Here is a 20,150-nt window from a genome sequence, read left to right on the forward strand (position 1 = left end):
GGGACACCCTCCAGAGCCCCCCGACACCCAAACCCCCCCCCAGCCACCCCCAGCTCTGCTCCAGACCCAGGTCCTGGGGTGAGGGGGTGCAGGGGGGCGATGAGCCCCCCAGGAGGGGCCCAGCCCCTGGGAGGGGTCACACCCTGACTCCCCATCCCGCGGGACCCATCCCAGGCTGCCGAGCAGAACCAGGTCCCCTCCTCAGCCCGGGGGTCCTGGGTGGGGACACGACCACCCCGCTGCAGCCCCCCGGGCCGGCGGTGCCCCCGCCGAGGGAGGAGCGGCGTTGGCATCCCGGAGGCCAATTTAAGCAATTTTCCCTGGAAATAGCCGGGAGTCGCGGCCGTGATTACGGGGTTCTGCCCTGACGCCGCAATTGAGGGCGCCCAGGGCCGGAGGCCACCAGGAATAGCCGGGGCGGTGCCGGGCTGCGGCCGCGGAGGGGGAAACTGAGGCACCGCGTCGCCCACCACGTCCCCATGGGGAGGTGACAAGTGGGGAGGGGGTCGCGTGGATCGGGTCTGAGCAGGGGGGGTCTCGAGAAACCCCCCCCCCCCAAAAGGGGCTTCCTGATGGTGGCACGGTGGGTTTGGGGGGACACCGCGCTCCCTTGGGGACATCAGCGTGGGGACCCCCCCTCTGTGGGGTCAAACACCTGCGTGTCACCCCCCGGCAGGACACCGCCCTCAACCTCACCGGGACGGCCACCAAGGGAGGGGGGGGACACGCCCCAGTGGGGTCCTGTGGGTGCGGGATGGGGAGGGGGCGCCGGGGGGGACACAGGGCCCGGGAGCGGCTCCCGGGGCTGCCGAGGGAAGCGCGGGGGGAGAAAAAAGGGAATTAATCCGATCCATGTGTCCGGGCTGCCGGGGGGAGTTAACTCGCTCCAGATGCCGCTGTCTGCTCCAGCTCCTCGGCAAACAAACCCCGCGCCCTCCCCCCAAACCCCCCCGCACCCCCTTTTTCCGTCCGTCCTACCCAAAAGGAGTGGGGGGGCTTCCCCCCTTCATCCTCGCCCCCCACCCTCGGGGCGACCCCTGGCCCGGAGGTGGCCAAAGGGTTTTTGGGGCACCCGTCGGCTTTTTGGGGCATCCATAAACTTTTGGGGCACCCATAAACTTTTGGGGCACCCACTGCATTTTTGGGCATCCCTCAGCTTTTTGGCGCGACCGCTAATTTTTTGGGGTGATCCCCCAGTTTTTGGGGTGACGGCCAAGTTTTTGGGGTGACCCCCATCTTTTTGGGGTGGCCGCCTCCATTCCCACCCCTTGGGCCACATGCCCAGTTTGCACCAGTAAAAACCAGTCTGGAACATGCGGGAAAAGCTCTGGGATTCCCCCAAAAGCTGAGGGGGGGGGCTGAGTGGGGCACCCCCGTCCCCAACACCCCCAAGGAACGGGAGGGTCCCGGGTAGGTGCCCCCGCCCCGAGCACCCAAAATCTGCAGGAGCCCAGGCCTGCGCTCAGCGTCTCCCATCCCGTTTCTGAGGATCCTAATGACTTTTCCAGCCTTTTTTTTTTTCATCATCTTCTTCTTCTTCTTTATTATTTTTTTTAATTCAAAGTGGGAATTCTTCCCTTTTCCCAGCCCCCAACCCCTTGTCCCGCATTCCTGGGGCGGGCGGCCGGGGGTTGATGAGGTGGCATCATCCCGTCCTTCCCCCCTTTTTCTTTTTTTTCCCCTCCCTCTCCATATATACATAAAAAAAAAAAAAAAAAGGAAAAAAAACACCCAGGCCGATGACATTCTTTTCTTTTCTGTCATGCTGCAAAAATTAAAGACACATCTTCAGCCTGGAGCCCGGCCAGGGCTTTTCGAGTCGCCAGGGCAGGATTGGAGGAGGCTTCGCCTGCAACGTGTCTCGGATGCATGGATACAGGGCTGGAGAATGGAATCGGGGCTGGAGAGTGGAATCGGGGCTGGATATGGGGCTGGGGACAGGGCTGGGACACCGGCGTGGGCACACGTGTGACCCCCCCAGCCCTCCTCCAGCGTGTTTTATTTAATATTTAAATTTAATGGCAAGAAAACAAAATCTCCCGGTGGCACCAAGGGGGGGGGGGGTGACGTGTCCTGTGTCCCCCCCTCCCCGTTATTTCCTTGTTAAATTGCACGGATTTGGGGTTTTCCTGGGGGAAAATCAAAGAATGTCTTAGTGGGTTCACTCTGCAGTGCTCCCAGTATTCCCAGTATTCTCAGTATTCCACTGAGCCTCTGAGTGGGCAGCACAGTGGCAGGAGGGACTAGCGGAGTGCTCCCAGTATTCCCAGTATTCCCAGTCTTGCACTGATCCTCAGCACGGTGGCGGGAGGGCAGGCAGAGGTGTGAGGGCTGAGCCCAGCTATCCCAGCGCTCCCAGAATTCCCGGAATTCCAACCAGACTGAGAGCCCTCAGCGCAGTGGCGAGAGGGACAAGCAGAGTGCTCCCAGTGCTCCCAGTGCTCCCAGTACTCCAATGAGCCTTAATCCCAGCGACAGGGTGGACAGAGGCTGAGTAAGCCCAGTTTGCCCAGTTCTCCCAGTATTCCCAGTAATCCAATGAAGCTCCAAGCCCTCAGTACCCTGCTGGGGGGGACGAATGGAGGTGTGAAGGCTGAGCCCAGTGTTCCCAGTTCTCCCAGTATTCCCAGCATTCCAATGAGCCTTTAAGCCCTCAGCACAGTGGTGGGGAACAGAGTGAGCCCAGTGTTCCCAGTACTCCCAGTATTCCACCAAGCCTTCAATCCCTCAGCACAGTGACAGGAGGGACAAGCGGAGCGCTCCCAGTGCTCCCAGTGCTCCCAGTATTCCCAGTATCCCGTGAGCCCACAGCCCCTCAGCACAGCGTGGGGGGCACAAGGGCTGAACCCACCTTTTCTCTCCCCCCCAGCCCCATTTCCCACCCCATTCCCTAAAAAGCCCCCCTGGAAAGCGGGAGCTCCCCCTCCCGCGGGTGCCACATTGGCCGTGTCCCTCCCCGCTCCGCTCCCGAGCTCCCGGCCCTGGTACAGACGTGGATTTTTTTGGCTGTAATTACACCCTCCCCAAATTGCACGGTAGGTTGTGGATCATTGTCCAGGAGCTTTTGCTTTTTCCAACCAACGTGGCTCCTTCAAATGTGGAAACGGCCATGGAGCCGTGCCAGGGGGGGAGCGAGGGGAGCGAGAGCAGCGAGGGAAAGGAAGGGAAAAGAGGGAAAGAAAGGGCTAAAACCACGAAGTGAGTGGGTTTGGGGGAGGGGTTTGGGGTGTCTGTGGTTCTTGGAGGGGCTGCGGGGTTGGGGTCCCTCAGGGGATGCTCTTGGGGACCGTCCAAGGGATGCTCTGGGGACGGGTGGCCTTGGCCCTGCACCGTGCTGGGGTTTGGTCCGCTGGAGGAGGGTTCCCGTGGGGAGCCGTGGGTGGGTTTTTGGGGTGCCCCAGATGCAGGGTGGCTGTTTGGGGGGGGGGTGGGATTCCAGGGCCTTGCTGCAGCTCCTGGCGTCGCGTGGCACCGGGGTCCCCAAAGCGCCACGTGCCACATCGTCTGTCCCCACCCACCCAGCCCTGCCGAACCTCCGAGTGTGGAAAACCCCCCAAAAATCACAACCCCCGCCAAAACCCGCACCCCAAACCCCCCGTAACCCCCGGCCCGGCCATCCCGGCCCCTGCCCCGCTGCGGAGCACACGCGTGTGCTCGGCCGTGTGTGCGTGTGCTCGCCTGTGTTTGCGTGTGCACGGACACACGGCCCGGGGGGGGCAGGGGGTGCCCCCCGACTCGCTGGGTGCCTCTGATTGGCCGAGGGGGCCGTCCAAAATCCGCTGCTCGCGCCGGGTCCCACCTCTCGCCGGCGGAGCATCGTATAAAAGGGCCGGCGGAGAAGTGGGCAAAGGGCAGTAGGAAGTTTCTGCTGGGGTCTGGATTTGGAGCTCCAGGGTTGGATCGGCCCCGTATGACCCCAAGCTAAGAACAAAAGAGACCCCAAAGAGTCTACATGTCTAATATTTAGACATGTTCAGCTTTGTGGATTCTCGGTCACTGCTGTTGATAGCAGCGACTGTCCTACTCACCCGCGGGCAAGGAGAGGAAGACAGTGAGTAGTGGGCGCTGGGTGATGCTCCTCACCCCGGTGGGACGCGGGGAACGGGGTGGGACGGGGTCCGGCGGCACCGGCAACGCCGGGTCCGGCTGCCCTGGGGTGGGCAAGGAGGAATTCGGGGTGGGCGTGCGGAGCGGAGAAGGGGAATTAGGGGGAAAGCAGAGAAATGAGGGGAAAATTCAAAAAGAAAAGAGAAGAGGGTTCGGGGGATTTGGGGTTGGGGGAAAAGGGGTTTAGGGGAGCTGTGGGGGTGAGGAGTCGGGGCGCCCTGCCAAGAGCGGGGATGGAAGGAAGGGTGGAGAGGATCCGGCGGGGAAGGAGGGAGCCGGGACGGAGGGGAGGAGGAGGAGGAGGCCGGGAAGGGAAAGGAAAGGGGGGAAAGAGCGCGGGAGAGAGGAGAGGGGGGAGAGGAGGGAGAGGGGGGGGCCCAGCCCCGGGATCTGCGAAAGCCATCAGGAAAGAATTAGAAAAGTCTCGGATGATTCATAAGCAAAATGTTTCGGCAGCCGGGGGAGCGGGGGCTGCCAGCGGCGCGGGCCGGGGGCACGGCCGGGGTCACCCCCCACGCCACGGCCCCCGTGCCCCGCTGCCACCTGCGCCAGGGGACACGGGGGGACCCTGGGCCCGGCGCCCATCGCTTTTTGCCCAATTTTGTCCTTTTTTTGGGGAACTACTTTGGTGCTTAAAAAAAAAAATTATGAATATTATTATTGTTGTTATGATTATTGTTATTATTATTATGCATTTTGCACTGACAATTCCCATCCCGCATTTCCCCTTCTCCATTTCCCGTTCTCCGTCCTGCATTTCCCATTCTGCATTGTGCATTTTCTTTTTCCAGAAGAATTTTACATTTTCCAGTTGCTCTTTTTTTTTTTTTTTTACATCTTTTTTTCTTTTTTTTCCTTTTTCTTTGCCTTTTTTGCCCCCTTTTCCTTTTTTATCTCTTTGCATTTTTTTTCTTTTTTTTGGTGTGGGGTTTCCACGAGCTGGTGCAGCCCCTCGCCCCCTCCCCACCCCAGGACCCTTCCCCACCGTGGGGCCACCCCCGGGCCTGGCTGCTCGCCCTGCGCTCCCCTCCCCACGCAGCCCCCGCCCGCCTCCACTCTCTGGCCTCCCGTTCCCCGATCCCATCTGGCCCGATCCAGCCGCATCCCGCAGCCGCCTGGATCTAATTTCAGCCCAGACTTTGGGGCCAGCCCGCCCCGTCCCATCCCACCCATCCCACCCCATCCCACCCCGCCCCGTCCCTGTCGCGCCCCCCACGGGTGACGGGGACCCCCCTGCCCTGGGGGCTGTTTGCCTTGGCCCCATCCGCACGGAGCGAGTGGCTGGAGGGATTTTTTGTTTAAATTCCAGCGTATGTGGGAAGAGTTTATTGTGGAGCTTTTCCCGTGTCACCGCGCTGGGCTGATGAGAACCAGATGAAGGGAGAAGCGCCGCGGGAGCGGGGAGGGGGCTGAGGGGAGGGGGGAGAGCCGGGCAGGCTCCGTTCCGCCCCTCCTGACGCCGCTCCCGCCCCGTCCCAGTCCAAACCGGGAGCTGCATCCAGGATGGGCTCACGTACAACGACAAGGACGTGTGGAAACCAGAACCGTGCCAGATCTGCGTCTGCGACAGCGGCAACATCCTGTGCGACGAGGTGATCTGCGAGGACACCTCCGACTGCCCCAACGCCGAGATCCCCTTCGGAGAGTGCTGCCCCATCTGTCCCGACACCGACGGTACCGCGACACCCCCCCAGCGATGTCCCAGCGCCCCCGGGGACCGGCGGGCCCAGTGTTCCCTCCCCGCCACGGGTGTCTGGGCTGTGGGATGGGTGTGGGGTGGGTGATGCTGCGCTGCTCTGAACCCCCTTTTTCCCCCCACAGCCTCCCCTGCCTACCCAGAGAGTGCTGGAGTAGAGGTAAGGGCTCCCCAAAACGCAGCACCCCAAATTTCACACCAGCCCCGCCCCCATATTTGGAGCCCCCCTTTTCTAACCTGTTCTGTCTCTGCCCCACAGGGTCCTAAAGGAGACACCGGCCCCAAAGGAGACAGGGTGGGTGTTTCCTGCCCCCAGAGCCCCCCGCTCTGCAGGGACCCCCTCACCCCACTGGAGCTCACTCCCTCTTCTCTCCGCAGGGACTCCCCGGCCCCCCCGGCAGAGATGGAATCCCAGGACAGCCCGGACTCCCAGGACCCCCCGGCCCTCCTGGTCCCCCAGGCCTCGGCGGAGTGAGTGTGGGGGGGTCCCTGGTGGCGCAGCTCCCCGGGGGTCCCGTGCCCCGCTCACCCCCTGCTCTCCCTCTCCCGCAGAACTTCGCGCCCCAAATGTCCTACGGCTACGACGAGAAGGCCGGAGGCATGGCCGTGCCCGGGCCCATGGTGAGCCTGGGGACATGGGGGACACCAGGGGACACGGGGGGACATGGGAGGACAAGAGGGGCGCAGGGGGTGGGTGGGGGTGAAGCTGGGCAAGGAGACAGGAGCCCTCCCTGTGCCGGTGATGTCACTGGGCACCAGGACATGGCAGGGACGGGGAGGATGCTGGGCCTGGAGGGGAAAGGGATGGGGACAGGGATGGGGACAGGGAATGAGTGGGGATAGGGACAGGGATGGGGTAGCAATGGGGACAAGGGATGGGTGGAGGTGGGAACAGGGATGGGGATGTGGTGTTGGGGTGGCAATGGGGACAGGCAATAGGGACAATGCAATAGGGGCAATGGGGACATGGCAGTAGGGGCAGGAATGGGGTGGCAGTGATGACAGGGAGTGGTTGGTGATGAGGACAAGGAAAGGGGGTGATGGGGACAGGGAGGAGGTGGTTTTGGGACAGTGATGGGGTGGAAGTGAGGACAGCAGTGGCCTGGGGGTGAGGTGGCAACAGGGCCCAGTGGATCCATCAGTGGGGTGGTGATGTGGACAGGGACAGGGACAAGGTGACAAGGCACTGACTCCTCTTCTCTTTCTGTTCTCCCCAGGGCCCAGCTGGTCCCCGTGGTCTCCCCGGCCCTCCCGGTGCTCCTGTGAGTGTCACCTCTTCCTGTCCACTTGGGTTTGGGGACAAACAACCCCCAGGGCCCCTCTGGGTGGTGGTGGGACAGGTCGGGGGATGTCCCACCCTTCCTGCCAGCTACAGAAGCACGTGGGGACAACATCCTGTTGCTACAAGGACACCGCCACTGCCACTGGGGGATCCAGACCCAAACTTCACACTTTCTGACCCATTTTTTTCTCTTTATTTTTTCCCCACAGGGTCCTCAAGGTTTCCAAGGCCCCCCTGGTGAACCCGGAGAGCCCGGTGCTTCTGTGAGTGCTGTCACCTGCTGCTCCAGCTGATGTCCCCTGGGGTTGGGGACAGTGCTGCTGTTCCCAGATCTGGCTGTGGCCACACTGTCCATGCTCTGGGATCCATGGGAGTGGGGCTGGCAGGGCCTGGCACTGCCCAGGGCGGGTGGCAGGGTGACAGGGGGCAGTTGTCACCCCCAGCACCCTCATCCCTGCCCTCCCTCTCTCCTAGGGTCCCATGGGTCCCCGAGGTCCTGCTGGCCCCCCTGGCAAGAACGGAGATGATGTAAGTGGCCTGTCCACGGGGTCCCCTCCCCAGTTTGGGGCCTGGTGGCCCTGCCAGCCCCCCCAGGCGAGCAGGAGCTGCCTGGCTTGGGGACGTGCCACCAACGCGGTGTCCTTGTCCTCAGGGTGAAGCTGGCAAGCCCGGCCGCCCCGGAGAGCGGGGTCCCCCCGGCCCCCAGGTAAGACACACGAGGAGACACCCCCAGCTGTCCCCCCCTTGGGGACAGGGTGCTGTGGCGTGGGGACAGCCCCCCCAGCGCCTCCATCACCACCTCTCGTTTCCCCCAGGGTGCTCGAGGTCTCCCCGGAACCGCCGGCCTGCCAGGCATGAAGGGACACAGAGTGAGTCCCCCCCCTGTGCTGGTGACATTCAGGGGCGGGGGACCCCTGACCTCACCAAGGGTCCCCTCCTGACCCCCCACCTCTTCTCCCTCCTGCCCCCCAGGGTTTCAGTGGTCTGGATGGTGCCAAGGGTGAGCCTGGACCTGCTGGCCCCAAGGTGAGGAGTGGTGGCAGTGTCACCCCTGTCCTGGCAATGTCCCTGTTGTCCCCTCCTCCCCAAGGAGCAGGTCCCTCATGGTGTCCTTCCTCCTCAGGGAGAGCCCGGCAGCCCTGGAGAGAACGGAGCTCCTGGGCAGATGGTGAGTGCTGGAGCCAGGGGGGTGGGGGGTTCTGGGCAAGAGGGGACAGGGATGGGGGTGACACCTGATGGGGATCCAGCTCCTCCTCAGGGATCCACCAGGGAATGGGGCGGGAGGGGTTCAACCCCTTGGAAACGTCACCGTGGGCAGCAGCAGGGGGGGCACAGGGATGGGAGGAGGCTCAGAAAGCGGGAAGTGTCCATCCAGGTGACCCAAACGTGTCCTAAACGTGTCCTGTCCCCTCCCCAGGGTCCTCGTGGTCTTCCCGGCGAGAGAGGCCGTCCTGGCCCATCTGGCCCCGCTGTGAGTATTTGGGATGGGCAGGGCTGAGACCCCTGCCTGGGGCACAGGGGGCTGGGGGTCACCTGTCCCACCCGTGGGCGTCACTCACGGTGTCCCCTCTCCCCCAGGGTGCTCGTGGCAATGACGGTGCTCCCGGTGCTGCCGGTCCCCCCGTAAGTACCCCCGACCCTGTCCACCCTTCTGCAGCTTCCCGGATGGGGAATCCTGGCCGGGAGCCAGGGCTCTGCCGCCTGGGGATCCCGCCTGCGCCAGGTGTGGGGTGGGATCCCCCCTCTGACTCACGCCCTCTCTCCCATTTAGGGTCCCACTGGTCCCGCTGGTCCCCCCGGCTTCCCCGGTGCCGCTGGTGCTAAGGTAGGGCCTGCCGGACTCTGCTGGGCTGGGAGGGACTGGGGGGCGCTGGGAGCGTGGGGTGGGGGAGGACTTGGCAGGGAAAGGGCTCCGAGGCCGAAGTGCCGTGGACTGGCACTGTCTGGGGCAGGGGGACACGTGGGGACATCGCCAGCCGTGTGCCGGGCACCTCTCCCGGCTGTGCCTGCACGGGAAGCAGCTGCAGAAGGAATCGCCCCTGGTGCTCACGGCTCTTCCTCCTCCTCCTCTTCCTCCCCAGGGTGAGACCGGTCCCCAGGGAGCTCGTGGCAGCGAAGGTCCTCAGGGTGCCCGCGGTGAGCCCGGTCCCCCCGGCCCTGCTGGCGCTGCCGGTCCAGCTGTAAGTGACATCCGAGGGCTCCCTGTCCTTTGGCCTCGCGTCCTGCCAGCCCCGCCGTGACCCTCCTCTTCTTCCTTCTCTCCGCAGGGCAACCCCGGTGCTGACGGCCAACCTGGTGCCAAGGGCGCGACCGTGAGTGTCCCTCGTGTCCCCCCCGGCTGGGGCAGGAGGAGCTGTGCTGCTTCCTCACGGCCTCCTGTGCCTCTTGCAGGGCGCTCCTGGCATTGCTGGCGCTCCCGGCTTCCCCGGTGCCCGCGGTCCCTCCGGACCCCAGGGTCCCAGCGGTGCCCCCGGCCCCAAGGGCAACACCGTGAGTATCCCTGGGCTCCTCTTCCCGGGCTTGGGTCCTCTCGTCTGCTCCAGGAAGTTCCTGGAGCTCCTCCTGGAGCACCTGGAGGTGCCTCCTGAGGTGTCCCATGGTCCCTTCAGCCCTGCCAGGGCAGGGCGGTGCTGGCGGTGGCAGATGCGGGGCCCTTGTCCCTCTGAGGGTTCATCAGGGCGTGACTCGGGGGTCCCTCTGCTCTTCAATCCGGTGTTAAACCTTTTCCCTCTTCTCTCCCCTCCAGGGTGAGCCCGGTGCTCCAGGCAACAAGGGTGACACCGGTGCCAAAGGCGAACCCGTGAGTGACCCCCCAAGGTGTCCCTGGGGGCGCGGCCCCTCCTGGCTCCGGCCCCCCCTGGGGGTCCTCATCCCTTCGCCTCCTTCTCCAGGGTCCCGCTGGTGTCCAAGGCCCCCCCGGTCCCGCTGGCGAGGAAGGCAAGAGAGGAGCCCGTGGTGAGCCCGGCCCCGCTGGGCTGCCCGGCCCCGCTGGCGAACGTGTGAGTAGCAGCGTCCCTGTCCCCACCCCCGCCATGCCCCTGTCCCCATCCCCGTCCTCTTCCCATCTCCCCGTGTCCAGCGGCCGAACCCTGCGTGAGCTTGGGGACACCGTGGTGACATCCCCAGTCCCTTCAGGCTGCTCCCACTGGTGGCCATGTCCCACTCTGGCACCTCCCTCCCCTGCACCCCCAGGCCCCCCGAGGTCCCCCCGTGTCCCCACACTGACCCTGTTGTGTCCCCCGCAGGGTGCTCCCGGCAGCCGCGGTTTCCCTGGTGGTGATGGCATCGCTGGTCCCAAGGTGGGTGCCCGTGTCCATCTGCGGGACAAAGCCGCGTCAGCGGGGCCGTGGGGACTCTGGGCATTGTCACCTGTGCCCGCGCAGTGGCCACAGCGTCTCCGTGTCGCTGCCACCTGCGGTGACACGGCTCTGTCCCGGTCCCCGGCTGCTGTCCTGCAGCTGGGTCACCCCTGTCCCCTCTTCCCAGGGTCCCCCCGGCGAGCGCGGCTCCCCCGGCCCTGTTGGCCCCAAAGGATCTCCTGGTGAAGCTGGACGCCCCGGGGAACCCGGACTCCCCGGTGCCAAGGTGAGCGGGCGCGGTGACACGGTGACACGGAGCCATGTCGGCACGGGCACTGGGCTGTCCTGCTCTCTGTGCCGACGGAGGAGCCGCTTTCCAGGATGCTCCCGTTCTCTGGAGCATCCCCTGGGATTCCTGAGCTCCTGACCCCCCCCCTCCCGCTGCCTCGCAGGGTCTGACTGGAAGCCCCGGGAGCCCCGGTCCCGACGGCAAGACCGGCCCCCCTGTAAGTTGTCCCCGCTGATGTCCCCTCCTCCCCTGGCTCGCCACGAGCCCAGCTAACGGGGCGCTGGCTCCCCCCGACAGGGTCCCGCTGGTCAAGACGGACGCCCCGGCCCCCCCGGCCCCCCCGGAGCCAGAGGCCAGGCCGGCGTGATGGGATTCCCCGGCCCCAAAGGCGCTGCGGTGAGTGCCACCGTCCCTGAGGGACCCCGCCTGCCGCCACCGCCACCAGCCGGGAGCTCAGGGGACCTGTCCCCCCTCCCCGGTGTCGTCACGGGGCTCATCCCGATCTGCTTTTAGGGCGAACCCGGCAAACCTGGCGAGAGAGGAGCTCCCGGTCCCCCCGGCGCCGTGGTGAGTGTGGGGTGGGGCACAGACAGGGCGGGGGAGGTGACAGGGAGGGTGACCCCGGTGTGAGGTGACAGAGAGGGTCACCGTGGTGCGGGGTGACAGGGAGGGTGGCAGGGAGCATCACCCAGGGCATGGGGTGGCGGGGAGGGACACCCTGGCACGGGGCAGCCGGGACGGGGTGTGAATGGGGTGTGAGGTGGCCGAGCGGAGCAGGGAAGGCTCCAGGCCCGAGGCCGCAGCGGGATGAGGTGCTCGGGATCCCGTCCCGGTGGCTACCGGCGGTGTTGGAGCGGGGACAGCGGGGTGACGTGGCCCGCGGGCAGCTCGCCGCGGTGTCTCCCGGCCTTCGAAGGATCCCGTGGCCGTGTCCAGGCCCACGCCCAGCCTGGGGGGGGGGACACAGAGCCGTGCGGGGGCCGCTCTGAGCACCCTCCTCTCCCTCCTCCCCAGGGCGCTGCTGGCAAAGACGGTGAAACCGGCGCCCAAGGTCCCCCCGGCCCCGCCGTGAGTATCCCCCAGCCCGCGGCCACCCACGGCCGCGCCCGGCCACCGGACAAGGGGCTCGGGAGCCACCTGCCCCCCTCCATGCTTGTCCTGTGTTCCCCAGGGTCCCGCTGGAGAAAGAGGTGAACAAGGTCCCGCTGGTGCTCCTGGCTTCCAGGTGAGGGGTGTCCCCTTCCCCAGCAGGGGGACAAAGCCCCCAGGGTACGGGTGACATTTCACTCGTCCCCTCCGTGGTGGCTCATGGCTCCTCTTCTTCCTCCCCAGGGTCTGCCCGGCCCTGCTGGCCCCCCTGGCGAGGCTGGCAAGCCTGGTGAGCAGGTGAGTGTGGGCACTGGGGACCCTCCTGTCCCCTCCCTGTCGCCCCTCTCCGGGTCACATCAAGGGCTGCTGGTGGGGTCCCTCCATGTGATGTCCTCCATGCAGTGGGAGAGCAGTGGGAATCCCAGCCCTACCCAGGGAATGAGGGATCCCAGGGGGCGCCCCGGGGACCCCTCTGCCTGTCCCCAGTGTCCCCAGTGTCCCCAGTGCCACCCGTTCCCCTCTGACTCGTCACCCTCTCCCTCCTGCCCAGGGTGTCCCCGGAGACGCCGGAGCCCCCGGTCCCGCTGGTGCCAGGGTAAGCTGAACCCCTCTGCGTCCCCCTGAACTCTCGGCACCCCAAAGTGTCCCAAACCCCCCTGACGGCCTCGGGCCCTCTCCTGCCTCCCCTCCCCAGGGTGAGAGAGGATTCCCTGGAGAACGCGGTGTCCAAGGCCCCCCCGGTCCCCAAGGTCCTCGTGGTGCTAACGGTGCTCCCGGTAACGATGGTGCTAAGGTAGGTGCCAGCCGGGGAGTGTCAGGGACTGTCCCCAGCTTGTGGGGCACGGCTGTGAAGGTGGCTGGGTTTGGCTTCACCCCCTCGGCTGGGGCTGAGGCCGGGATGGATTTGCTGTGCTGGCATCTCACTATTCCCTGTTTTCCCTCTTTCCCAGGGCGATGCTGGTGCTCCCGGAGCCCCTGGAAACCAAGGGCCCCCCGGTCTGCAGGGTATGCCCGGAGAACGTGGTGCTGCCGGCCTGCCAGGCGCCAAGGGTGACAGAGTACGTGTCCCCGAGCCCCTTGTGTCCCCAAACCCCTGGGGTCCCCCTTGGTCACCTGTTCCCCACCATCCCTGTGCCCCCCTCATCATCCCCTCGGGGCTGGATGTGTCCCCGAGCCAAGGCTGGTGGGCAGCAGCATCCCGAGGAGGGGATGCTCTGTGTCACCTCTGTCCCCATCCCTTGGGGACAATCCCTCAGTGAGAGCCCAGCTCTCGTGAGGAGGAGGAGGATGGTCCCAGCCTGTCCCAGCGAGGATGAAGAGCCGGGGATGTCTCAGTGCAGAGAGGGGCGAGCTCCTGCAAGGGACCTGTCCTTGTAACCCACGCTCGTGTCCCTCCCCCAGGGTGACCCCGGTCCCAAAGGTGCTGATGGCGCTCCTGGCAAGGACGGTCTCCGAGGCCTGACCGGTCCCATCGGCCCCCCCGGCCCCGCTGGTGCTCCCGGTGACAAGGTAGGGACGTCCCGCAGGGACAGGCGTGTCCAGGCAGCCACCGCCACCTCCTCGCCACAGCCCTGATCCTTCTTCTTTTGTTCTTCCTCCCCTTTGCCAGGGTGAAGCCGGTCCCCCCGGTCCTGCTGGTCCCACTGGTGCTCGTGGTGCTCCCGTAAGTGTCCCCTACCCTCGGAGATGGCCCTGCCATGGGTGGCCGCTCCTTGGTGGCCGTGGTGGCTGTCCCCTGCTTGTCTCACGCTGTTCCCTCCCGTCTGTCTTTCCCAGGGTGACCGCGGCGAGCCTGGCCCTCCCGGTCCTGCTGGATTTGCTGGCCCTCCTGTGAGTGTGACGGCCTCGCCTCCCCCCTCCCGGGGGTCCGCTCCCGCTCCCCAGGGTGCTGCTGAGCCCCCCGGACTGACTCTGTCCCCGTGTCCTGCAGGGAGCTGATGGCCAGCCTGGTGCTAAAGGTGAAACTGGGGATGCTGGAGCCAAGGGTGACGCCGGTCCCCCCGGCCCTGCCGGCCCCACTGGTGCTCCTGGACCTGCTGTAAGTGCCCCCCCTCACCCCCTCCACTGGCTGGGGTGCAGCCCCACAGCACAGCTCACCCCTCTCCTCTTCCTCCTCTTCCTCCCCACAGGGTGCTGTTGGTGCTCCCGGTCCCAAAGGTGCTCGCGGAAGCGCTGGACCCCCTGTAAGTACCGGTCTTGTGGGGAGGGGGCATTTGGGGGAGTTCAGGGACCCCCCACGGATGTGAACAACCCCAAGGTGCTTTAGCTCTTTAGCTCTGCTCCCCCGAAAACGTCTGGGGATGGCAGCAGAGGGGGGTGGCTTAATCCCAGCAGGAGATAGAGCGGAAAAGGGGGGGGTTGCCTTTATACCCCCAAAATCAGCCCCCCTGGTGGGCACTCTCCTCCTGGACACCGGGGTTCCCTGTGTGACCCCCCGGCCAGGGGATTGTCCCCTGGACCTTTGGATCCAACCCCACTGACTCCAGCTTTCCTCCCTTCCAGGGTGCTACTGGTTTCCCTGGTGCTGCTGGACGCGTTGGACCCCCCGGCCCCTCTGTGAGTACCCCTGGGGGGGAGATGTGGGGGGGTGGTGCTGGGGGCACAGGACAGGAGGTGCTGGGCACCATCCAGGTGCTGAGCCCTGTCCCACTTGGCACCGGGACACCGCTGGCCGCCCCTCAGCCGGCAGCGAGGGGGTCCCGGCCTGACGGCACCGCCTCCCCCCCTCGCAGGGCAACATCGGCCTCCCCGGCCCTCCTGGCCCCAGCGGCAAGGAAGGTGGCAAAGGACCCCGCGGTGAGACCGGCCCCGCTGGCCGCCCCGGAGAGCCGGGACCCGCCGGCCCCCCCGGCCCCCCCGGCGAGAAAGGAGCCCCCGGCGCTGATGGCCCCATCGTGAGTGACCGCCCTGCCCCGACCCCTCTGCGGGTCACCCCCTCTCGCCGTCCCCTCCGCCGCGGGGGTGACGCCCGCCGCTGCCCCCGCCCTGAGGCTCTGTCCGTCCCCGCAGGGCGCTCCCGGCACCCCCGGACCCCAAGGTATCGCCGGCCAGCGCGGTGTCGTCGGTCTCCCCGGACAGAGAGGCGAGAGAGGCTTCCCTGGGCTGCCCGGCCCCTCCGTGAGTACCGGGGGCTCCCGGGAACCGAGGACACCGTCCCCTCCCCGAGGTGGGTGTCCGGCGGTGTCTGACCCCCGCGTTGTGTCCCCCCGCAGGGTGAACCCGGCAAACAAGGTCCCTCCGGCTCCCCCGGCGAGCGCGGCCCCCCCGGTCCCATGGGCCCCCCCGGCCTGGCCGGACCCCCCGGAGAAGCCGGACGCGAGGTGAGTGAGTGACCTTGGGGGCGGGGGGGCACGGACCGCCCCGTGCTGAGGGCGTGCCCGCTCAGGGCACCGATGGGGGCTGCCCGTGGGGGGCTCAGTGAGACCCCCGGTACCTCCCACCCCTAACGGGGGTCTCTGCTCCCTTTAGGGCTCTCCCGGTGCTGAAGGTGCCCCCGGCCGTGACGGTGCTGCTGGTCCCAAGGTGAGTGGGCTCTGACGGGGCACGGGAGGGGTGATGGGGCAGTGCTGGACCACACTGACCTCTCCTCTTCCTCCTCCTCCTCGCAGGGTGATCGTGGTGAGACCGGCCCCGCCGGCCCCCCTGGTGCTCCCGGTGCCCCCGGTGCCCCCGGCCCCGTCGGTCCTGCTGGCAAGAACGGAGATCGCGGTGAGACCGTAAGTGATGCTCTTCCCACAGCTCCCCTGGCACCCCCCGGGCCGGGGACACCCCAAACGGGCCCCGTTCTGGGGTCTGGCCCCGGGCTCAGCTCTTGCTGCTGGAAGGAGCTTCCCCAGGAAGCCACAGGGGCCACCACCCTGCAAAGGGCAATGCCAGGGGTGCCACCACCCCGCTCGGGGGTCCCTGAGCATCTCAGGGTGGTTCTGCTCCAAGCCAGCAGCAGCAGGAGGTGCAGGACGCTCTAACCTGTCCCCTTGTCTCCTGTCCCAGGGTCCCCAAGGTCCCGCTGGCCCCCCTGGTCCTGCTGGTGCTCGTGGTCCTGCTGTAAGTGATGTTCTGCTGCGTCCTCCTCGGTGCCTCTGTGTCCCCACAGGTGTGGGGACAGTGACTGGCCTGGACCTCACTCAACTCATCTTCCTCCTCCTCCTCCTCCTCCTCCTGCTGCAGGGTCCACAAGGTCCCCGTGGTGACAAAGGTGAAACCGGTGAACAGGGTGACAGAGGCATGAAGGGTCACAGAGGCTTCTCCGGTCTCCAGGGCCCACCTGGTCCTCCCGTAAGTCCCATGGGGTGACGGTGACCGCAGGCGCTGCCGCACGTCCTGGAGGCAGCACGAGGCGCTGATGTCACCTCTGATGTCGCTTCTTCTTCTTCCTCCTCGATTGTCACAGGGCTCTCCTGGTGAACAAGGTCCTTCTGGTGCTTCTGGTCCCGCCGGTCCCCGAGTGAGTTCCGGGATGAGCTGTGACATCCAGCCACGACCGTGGCACCGCAGGGGGGGCGGGGGGTCGCCATCGCCGTCGTGTTTCCCGTGGGGACGTGGGTCGGGGCTGGAGGGGACGGCTTTGTCCGGGCTGCACGGCCACGCTCACCTTTTCCTCCTGTCCCGCAGGGTCCTCCCGGCTCCGCTGGTGCTGCTGGCAAGGACGGTCTGAACGGGCTGCCCGGCCCCATCGGCCCCCCCGGCCCCCGCGGCCGCACCGGCGATGTCGGCCCCGTCGTACGTCCCGACCCCTCCGCCCTTCTGGAGCCGCCCGCCTTCACCGCCCGCTCCTCCATCATCATCCTCCTCCTCTCCTCCCGCAGGGTCCCCCCGGCCCCCCCGGGCCCCCCGGTCCTCCCGGCCCCCCCAGCGGCGGATTCGACTTCAGCTTCCTGCCCCAGCCACCCCAGGAGAAGGCCCACGACGGCGGCCGCTACTACCGGGCCGATGACGCCAACGTGATGCGCGACCGCGACCTGGAGGTGGACACCACCCTCAAGAGCCTGAGCCAGCAGATCGAGAACATCCGCAGCCCCGAGGGCACCCGCAAGAACCCCGCCCGCACCTGCCGTGACCTGAAGATGTGCCACGGCGACTGGAAGAGTGGTCAGTGTCCCCTCGGTCCCCGCCGGCCCCTCGGGGCTCTCACCTCCATCTCTGTCCCCTTTACTGCTCCTCACCTCTGTCCTTCTTCCACCGCCAGGTTCATCCTCACCTCCCCTCCTCTGTCCTGTCTCTCCTGTCTGCTCTCCCGTCCATCCTCCATCCTCCATCCTCCATCCCTCCCTCTCCCGTTTGCTCCTCTTCTTCTTCCTCTTTTCCTGTGGCTGGTCCATGCTCCTCCCCCGGCTCCCTCCTTTCCCCTCCTCACCTCCCTCCTCATCTCCCATGGCTGCTCCTCACCTTCCTCCTTCTTTCCTTCATCCTCGGTCTCTCCCATCCTTCATCTCTCAGCTCCCATCCCTCACCCATCCCTCTGCTCCTTGCCTCCATTCTCCATCCCCTGGGTCTGTTCCTCACCCTCATCCTTCATCCCTCCTGGCTATTCCTCACTCCCATCCCTCTGGCTGTCCCTCCCCTCCATCCCCCTCCTTCCCCTGTCCCTGACTCCGTCCCTGTTCCCTCAGGCGAGTACTGGATCGACCCCAACCAAGGCTGCAACCTGGACGCCATCAAGGTCTTCTGCAACCTGGAGACAGGCGAGACGTGCGTGTACCCGACCCAGGCGTCCATCGCTCGCAAGAACTGGTACCTGAGCAAGAACCCCAAGGAGAAGAAACACGTCTGGTTCGGCGAGACCATGAGCGACGGCTTCCAGGTGAGCCCGGGGCCGCAGGGGCGCGGGGACAGCGGGGCCGGAGCGGCTGCGTGGTGACCGACGTCCCTTCCCCGCAGTTCGAATACGGCGGCGAGGGCTCCAACCCGGCCGACGTGGCCATCCAGCTGACCTTCCTGCGCCTCATGGCCACCGAGGCCGCCCAGAACGTCACCTACCACTGCAAGAACAGCGTGGCCTACATGGACCAGGCCAGCGGCAACCTCAAGAAGGCCCTGCTGCTGCAGGGCGCCAACGAGATCGAGATCCGCGCCGAGGGCAACAGCCGCTTCACCTACGGCGTCACCGAGGACGGCTGCACGGTGGGTGCCGGGCCGTGGCCGCGGGGGGGAGGCGGGACATGCCGTGGGGACGGGGGGTGACCGTGGTGTCCCCGCAGAGTCACACGGGCGCCTGGGGCAAGACAGTCATCGAGTACAAGACAACGAAGACCTCGCGCCTGCCCATCATCGATTTGGCTCCTATGGACGTCGGCGCTCCGGACCAGGAATTCGGCATCGACATCGGCCCCGTCTGCTTCTTGTAACCCCGGACGCCCCACGCGTGACAGGAGAGAGTAATAATAATGATAAAAATAATAATAATAATAAAAAAAACCACAAAAAAAAACCAGCCAAAAAAAAAAAAAGGAGAAAATTTCACATGGACTTGAATTTGTGTCGGTTTCTATCCAGCGTCTCTGAAACAACTCCAGTTGTGTTGCCGTAAGAGAAAAACCTCAAAAACCCTCCCAAAAAAAAAGCATTAAACCAAAAAAAAACCAAATAAAAAATTCAAATAAATGACTTTTTCAAACAAAATCACCAGGAAGTGGGTTCGCTTGCTTGCCCCCCCCTCATTCCTCAGCCCCGGAGATGGCAAAGCTCAGCTCCCCGAAGGGTCCCCGAGCCCCCTGGGACCCCCAGGCCCCCCCCAGCCCCTTCGCTTCTTGCATCTCATTAGAATTTTAATTTTTGCTGCGAGGAAGATGTTGAACTCCTGGTTATAATTTGCTTTCCCCCCCTTGTTCTGCCTCTTTCTCTCCCCTCTCCTCCTTATTTTTTATTTGGATATTGCTGATTTTGAGTTCTCTCGATTTCCTTCCCTTCTGGTTAGTTTTTGTTATGATTTTTTTTGTTCGTTTGTTGTTTGTTGTTCATTTTATTTTTATTCAGGCAGCAAAACCAATTCACTCCCAGGCCCACCGGGGGAGCCCCCGCCGCGGAGCAGCTCCGGCCCTGCGCTGACCCCCCTGTCCGGATGGCTACCTCACCACTCTCGGGGTGTTTCATCGTCTTTTTGAGTCTGAATTTTTGGGGTTCTTTTTGTTTTTTAGCTTCGTTTGGAGCTTTTCAGCCGTGCCGGGACTTTCCTGCCAGGTTCAGAGCAAAGGTGCTAATTTTCCCCCTCGTATTCCCCCTCTTTTCGGTTTCTTTGTCGTTCTCTTATTTTGATTTTCCTTTGGAGGTTTCTTTCCCTCAGGATTTTTATCCTGGTTTTGGGGTTTTTTTTAATTGTTATTTTTAAATATTCTCTTTAATTTTGGCCCCGGAACACCCGACCCCGGGACCGCCTGGTGCTACAACCTCCAAAGAGGTCTCAGCTTGGTCTGTTTTAATTCTCCTCTATTTTATGGTTTATTCCCCTCCTTTTTTTTTTGCTGCTCAGCTCCACTCGGGAATTTTCCAAAGGTGCTACTCTCCCCTCCCCCCGCCACCTCCATCACCCCACGAGCAAATCCCGCAAAGCAAGAGCCATAAAATTCCAAGGGAAAAAGGGATAAATCGAGTTTCCAGGTTGGGCAGGTGGAACTTCAGCTCCGCTCTCATCTTCCAGCAGCTTTTTCTCCATCCATCCATCCATCCATCCATTGATCCATCCCACCCTCCATCCATCCATCCATCCACGCCTCCATCCCTCCTCCATCCCCGCATCCTCCCCGGGCACGGAGGGGCACGAACCCACTCCCTTTGCCGGGCCCGTGCTCCGGCCTTTCCCGGGGCTTGTACCTAGTTTGTATAATGTATAATAATAATAATTAATTAATAATAATTTTAAGTGGTTTTGGGGTTTTCTTCTTCTTCTTTTTTTTTTTTTTTTAAATGGATTTTTTTTTTCTGACTGCTGAAATAAAGGCATGTGAAATGATCCAACCAACCTCGGGCTGCTCTGCGCCGCTCTCGGGGGGCTCGGGGGGTCCTGGGTGGGTGATGTTGGGAGTTCCTCGTCCCTGATCCTGCTCTCGTCCCGGCTCATCCTGCTCTGCTCCCGGCGAGTTCTGCGCTCCGGTCCCTGCCCGTCCTCCCACCTCTCCTCCTCCTCCTCCTCCTCTCCCAGCCCCCCATCCAGGGATGAGGAGGGGGAGGGAAGAAGGGGGGATCCGCCCCCCCAGTGGGAGGGTTTGGGGGGTAGAGCCGCTGGGATCCCACAGTGGAAGGGATTTGGGGGGGGGTCTGTGTCCCCTCCCCAAATGGGGAGCGGGGGTCGCGGGGAGGAAGGGCTGGGGGGCAGCCAGTGCCAGGCTGGGGACTTTGCGGGGGCTCAGCTCAGGGTGACCCCCAAAAGGGAGAGCTGGGGAATGGGGTGGGCAT

At 64.6% G+C, this 20,150-nt stretch overlaps 1 protein-coding gene across 1 annotated transcript; it reads left to right on the forward strand.

The window, feature by feature from the left end:
* The first annotated feature begins 3,840 nt into the window (after nucleotides 1-3,840).
* On the forward strand, nucleotides 3,841-19,290 carry COL1A1 (collagen type I alpha 1 chain). The gene is made up of 51 exons (XM_032134321.1): nucleotides 3,841-4,051; nucleotides 5,587-5,781; nucleotides 5,929-5,963; nucleotides 6,063-6,098; nucleotides 6,182-6,274; nucleotides 6,356-6,424; nucleotides 7,021-7,065; nucleotides 7,295-7,348; nucleotides 7,560-7,613; nucleotides 7,738-7,791; nucleotides 7,901-7,954; nucleotides 8,058-8,111; nucleotides 8,209-8,253; nucleotides 8,503-8,556; nucleotides 8,664-8,708; nucleotides 8,857-8,910; nucleotides 9,167-9,265; nucleotides 9,353-9,397; nucleotides 9,477-9,575; nucleotides 9,832-9,885; nucleotides 9,977-10,084; nucleotides 10,331-10,384; nucleotides 10,572-10,670; nucleotides 10,837-10,890; nucleotides 10,971-11,069; nucleotides 11,187-11,240; nucleotides 11,688-11,741; nucleotides 11,845-11,898; nucleotides 12,006-12,059; nucleotides 12,313-12,357; nucleotides 12,457-12,555; nucleotides 12,713-12,820; nucleotides 13,164-13,271; nucleotides 13,372-13,425; nucleotides 13,539-13,592; nucleotides 13,693-13,800; nucleotides 13,892-13,945; nucleotides 14,265-14,318; nucleotides 14,495-14,656; nucleotides 14,772-14,879; nucleotides 14,975-15,082; nucleotides 15,231-15,284; nucleotides 15,371-15,478; nucleotides 15,753-15,806; nucleotides 15,930-16,037; nucleotides 16,153-16,206; nucleotides 16,374-16,481; nucleotides 16,568-16,850; nucleotides 17,372-17,562; nucleotides 17,640-17,882; nucleotides 17,960-19,290. The coding sequence occupies exons 1-51, from the start codon at nucleotides 3,970-3,972 to the stop codon at nucleotides 18,104-18,106; spliced, it is 4,362 nt and encodes a 1,453-aa protein (XP_031990212.1). The 5' UTR covers nucleotides 3,841-3,969; the 3' UTR covers nucleotides 18,107-19,290.
* The last annotated feature ends 860 nt before the right edge of the window (nucleotides 19,291-20,150 follow it).

This window comes from Corvus moneduloides, chromosome 26 (assembly GCF_009650955.1).
Source record: "Corvus moneduloides isolate bCorMon1 chromosome 26, bCorMon1.pri, whole genome shotgun sequence".
Taxonomy (NCBI): domain Eukaryota; kingdom Metazoa; phylum Chordata; class Aves; order Passeriformes; family Corvidae; genus Corvus; species Corvus moneduloides.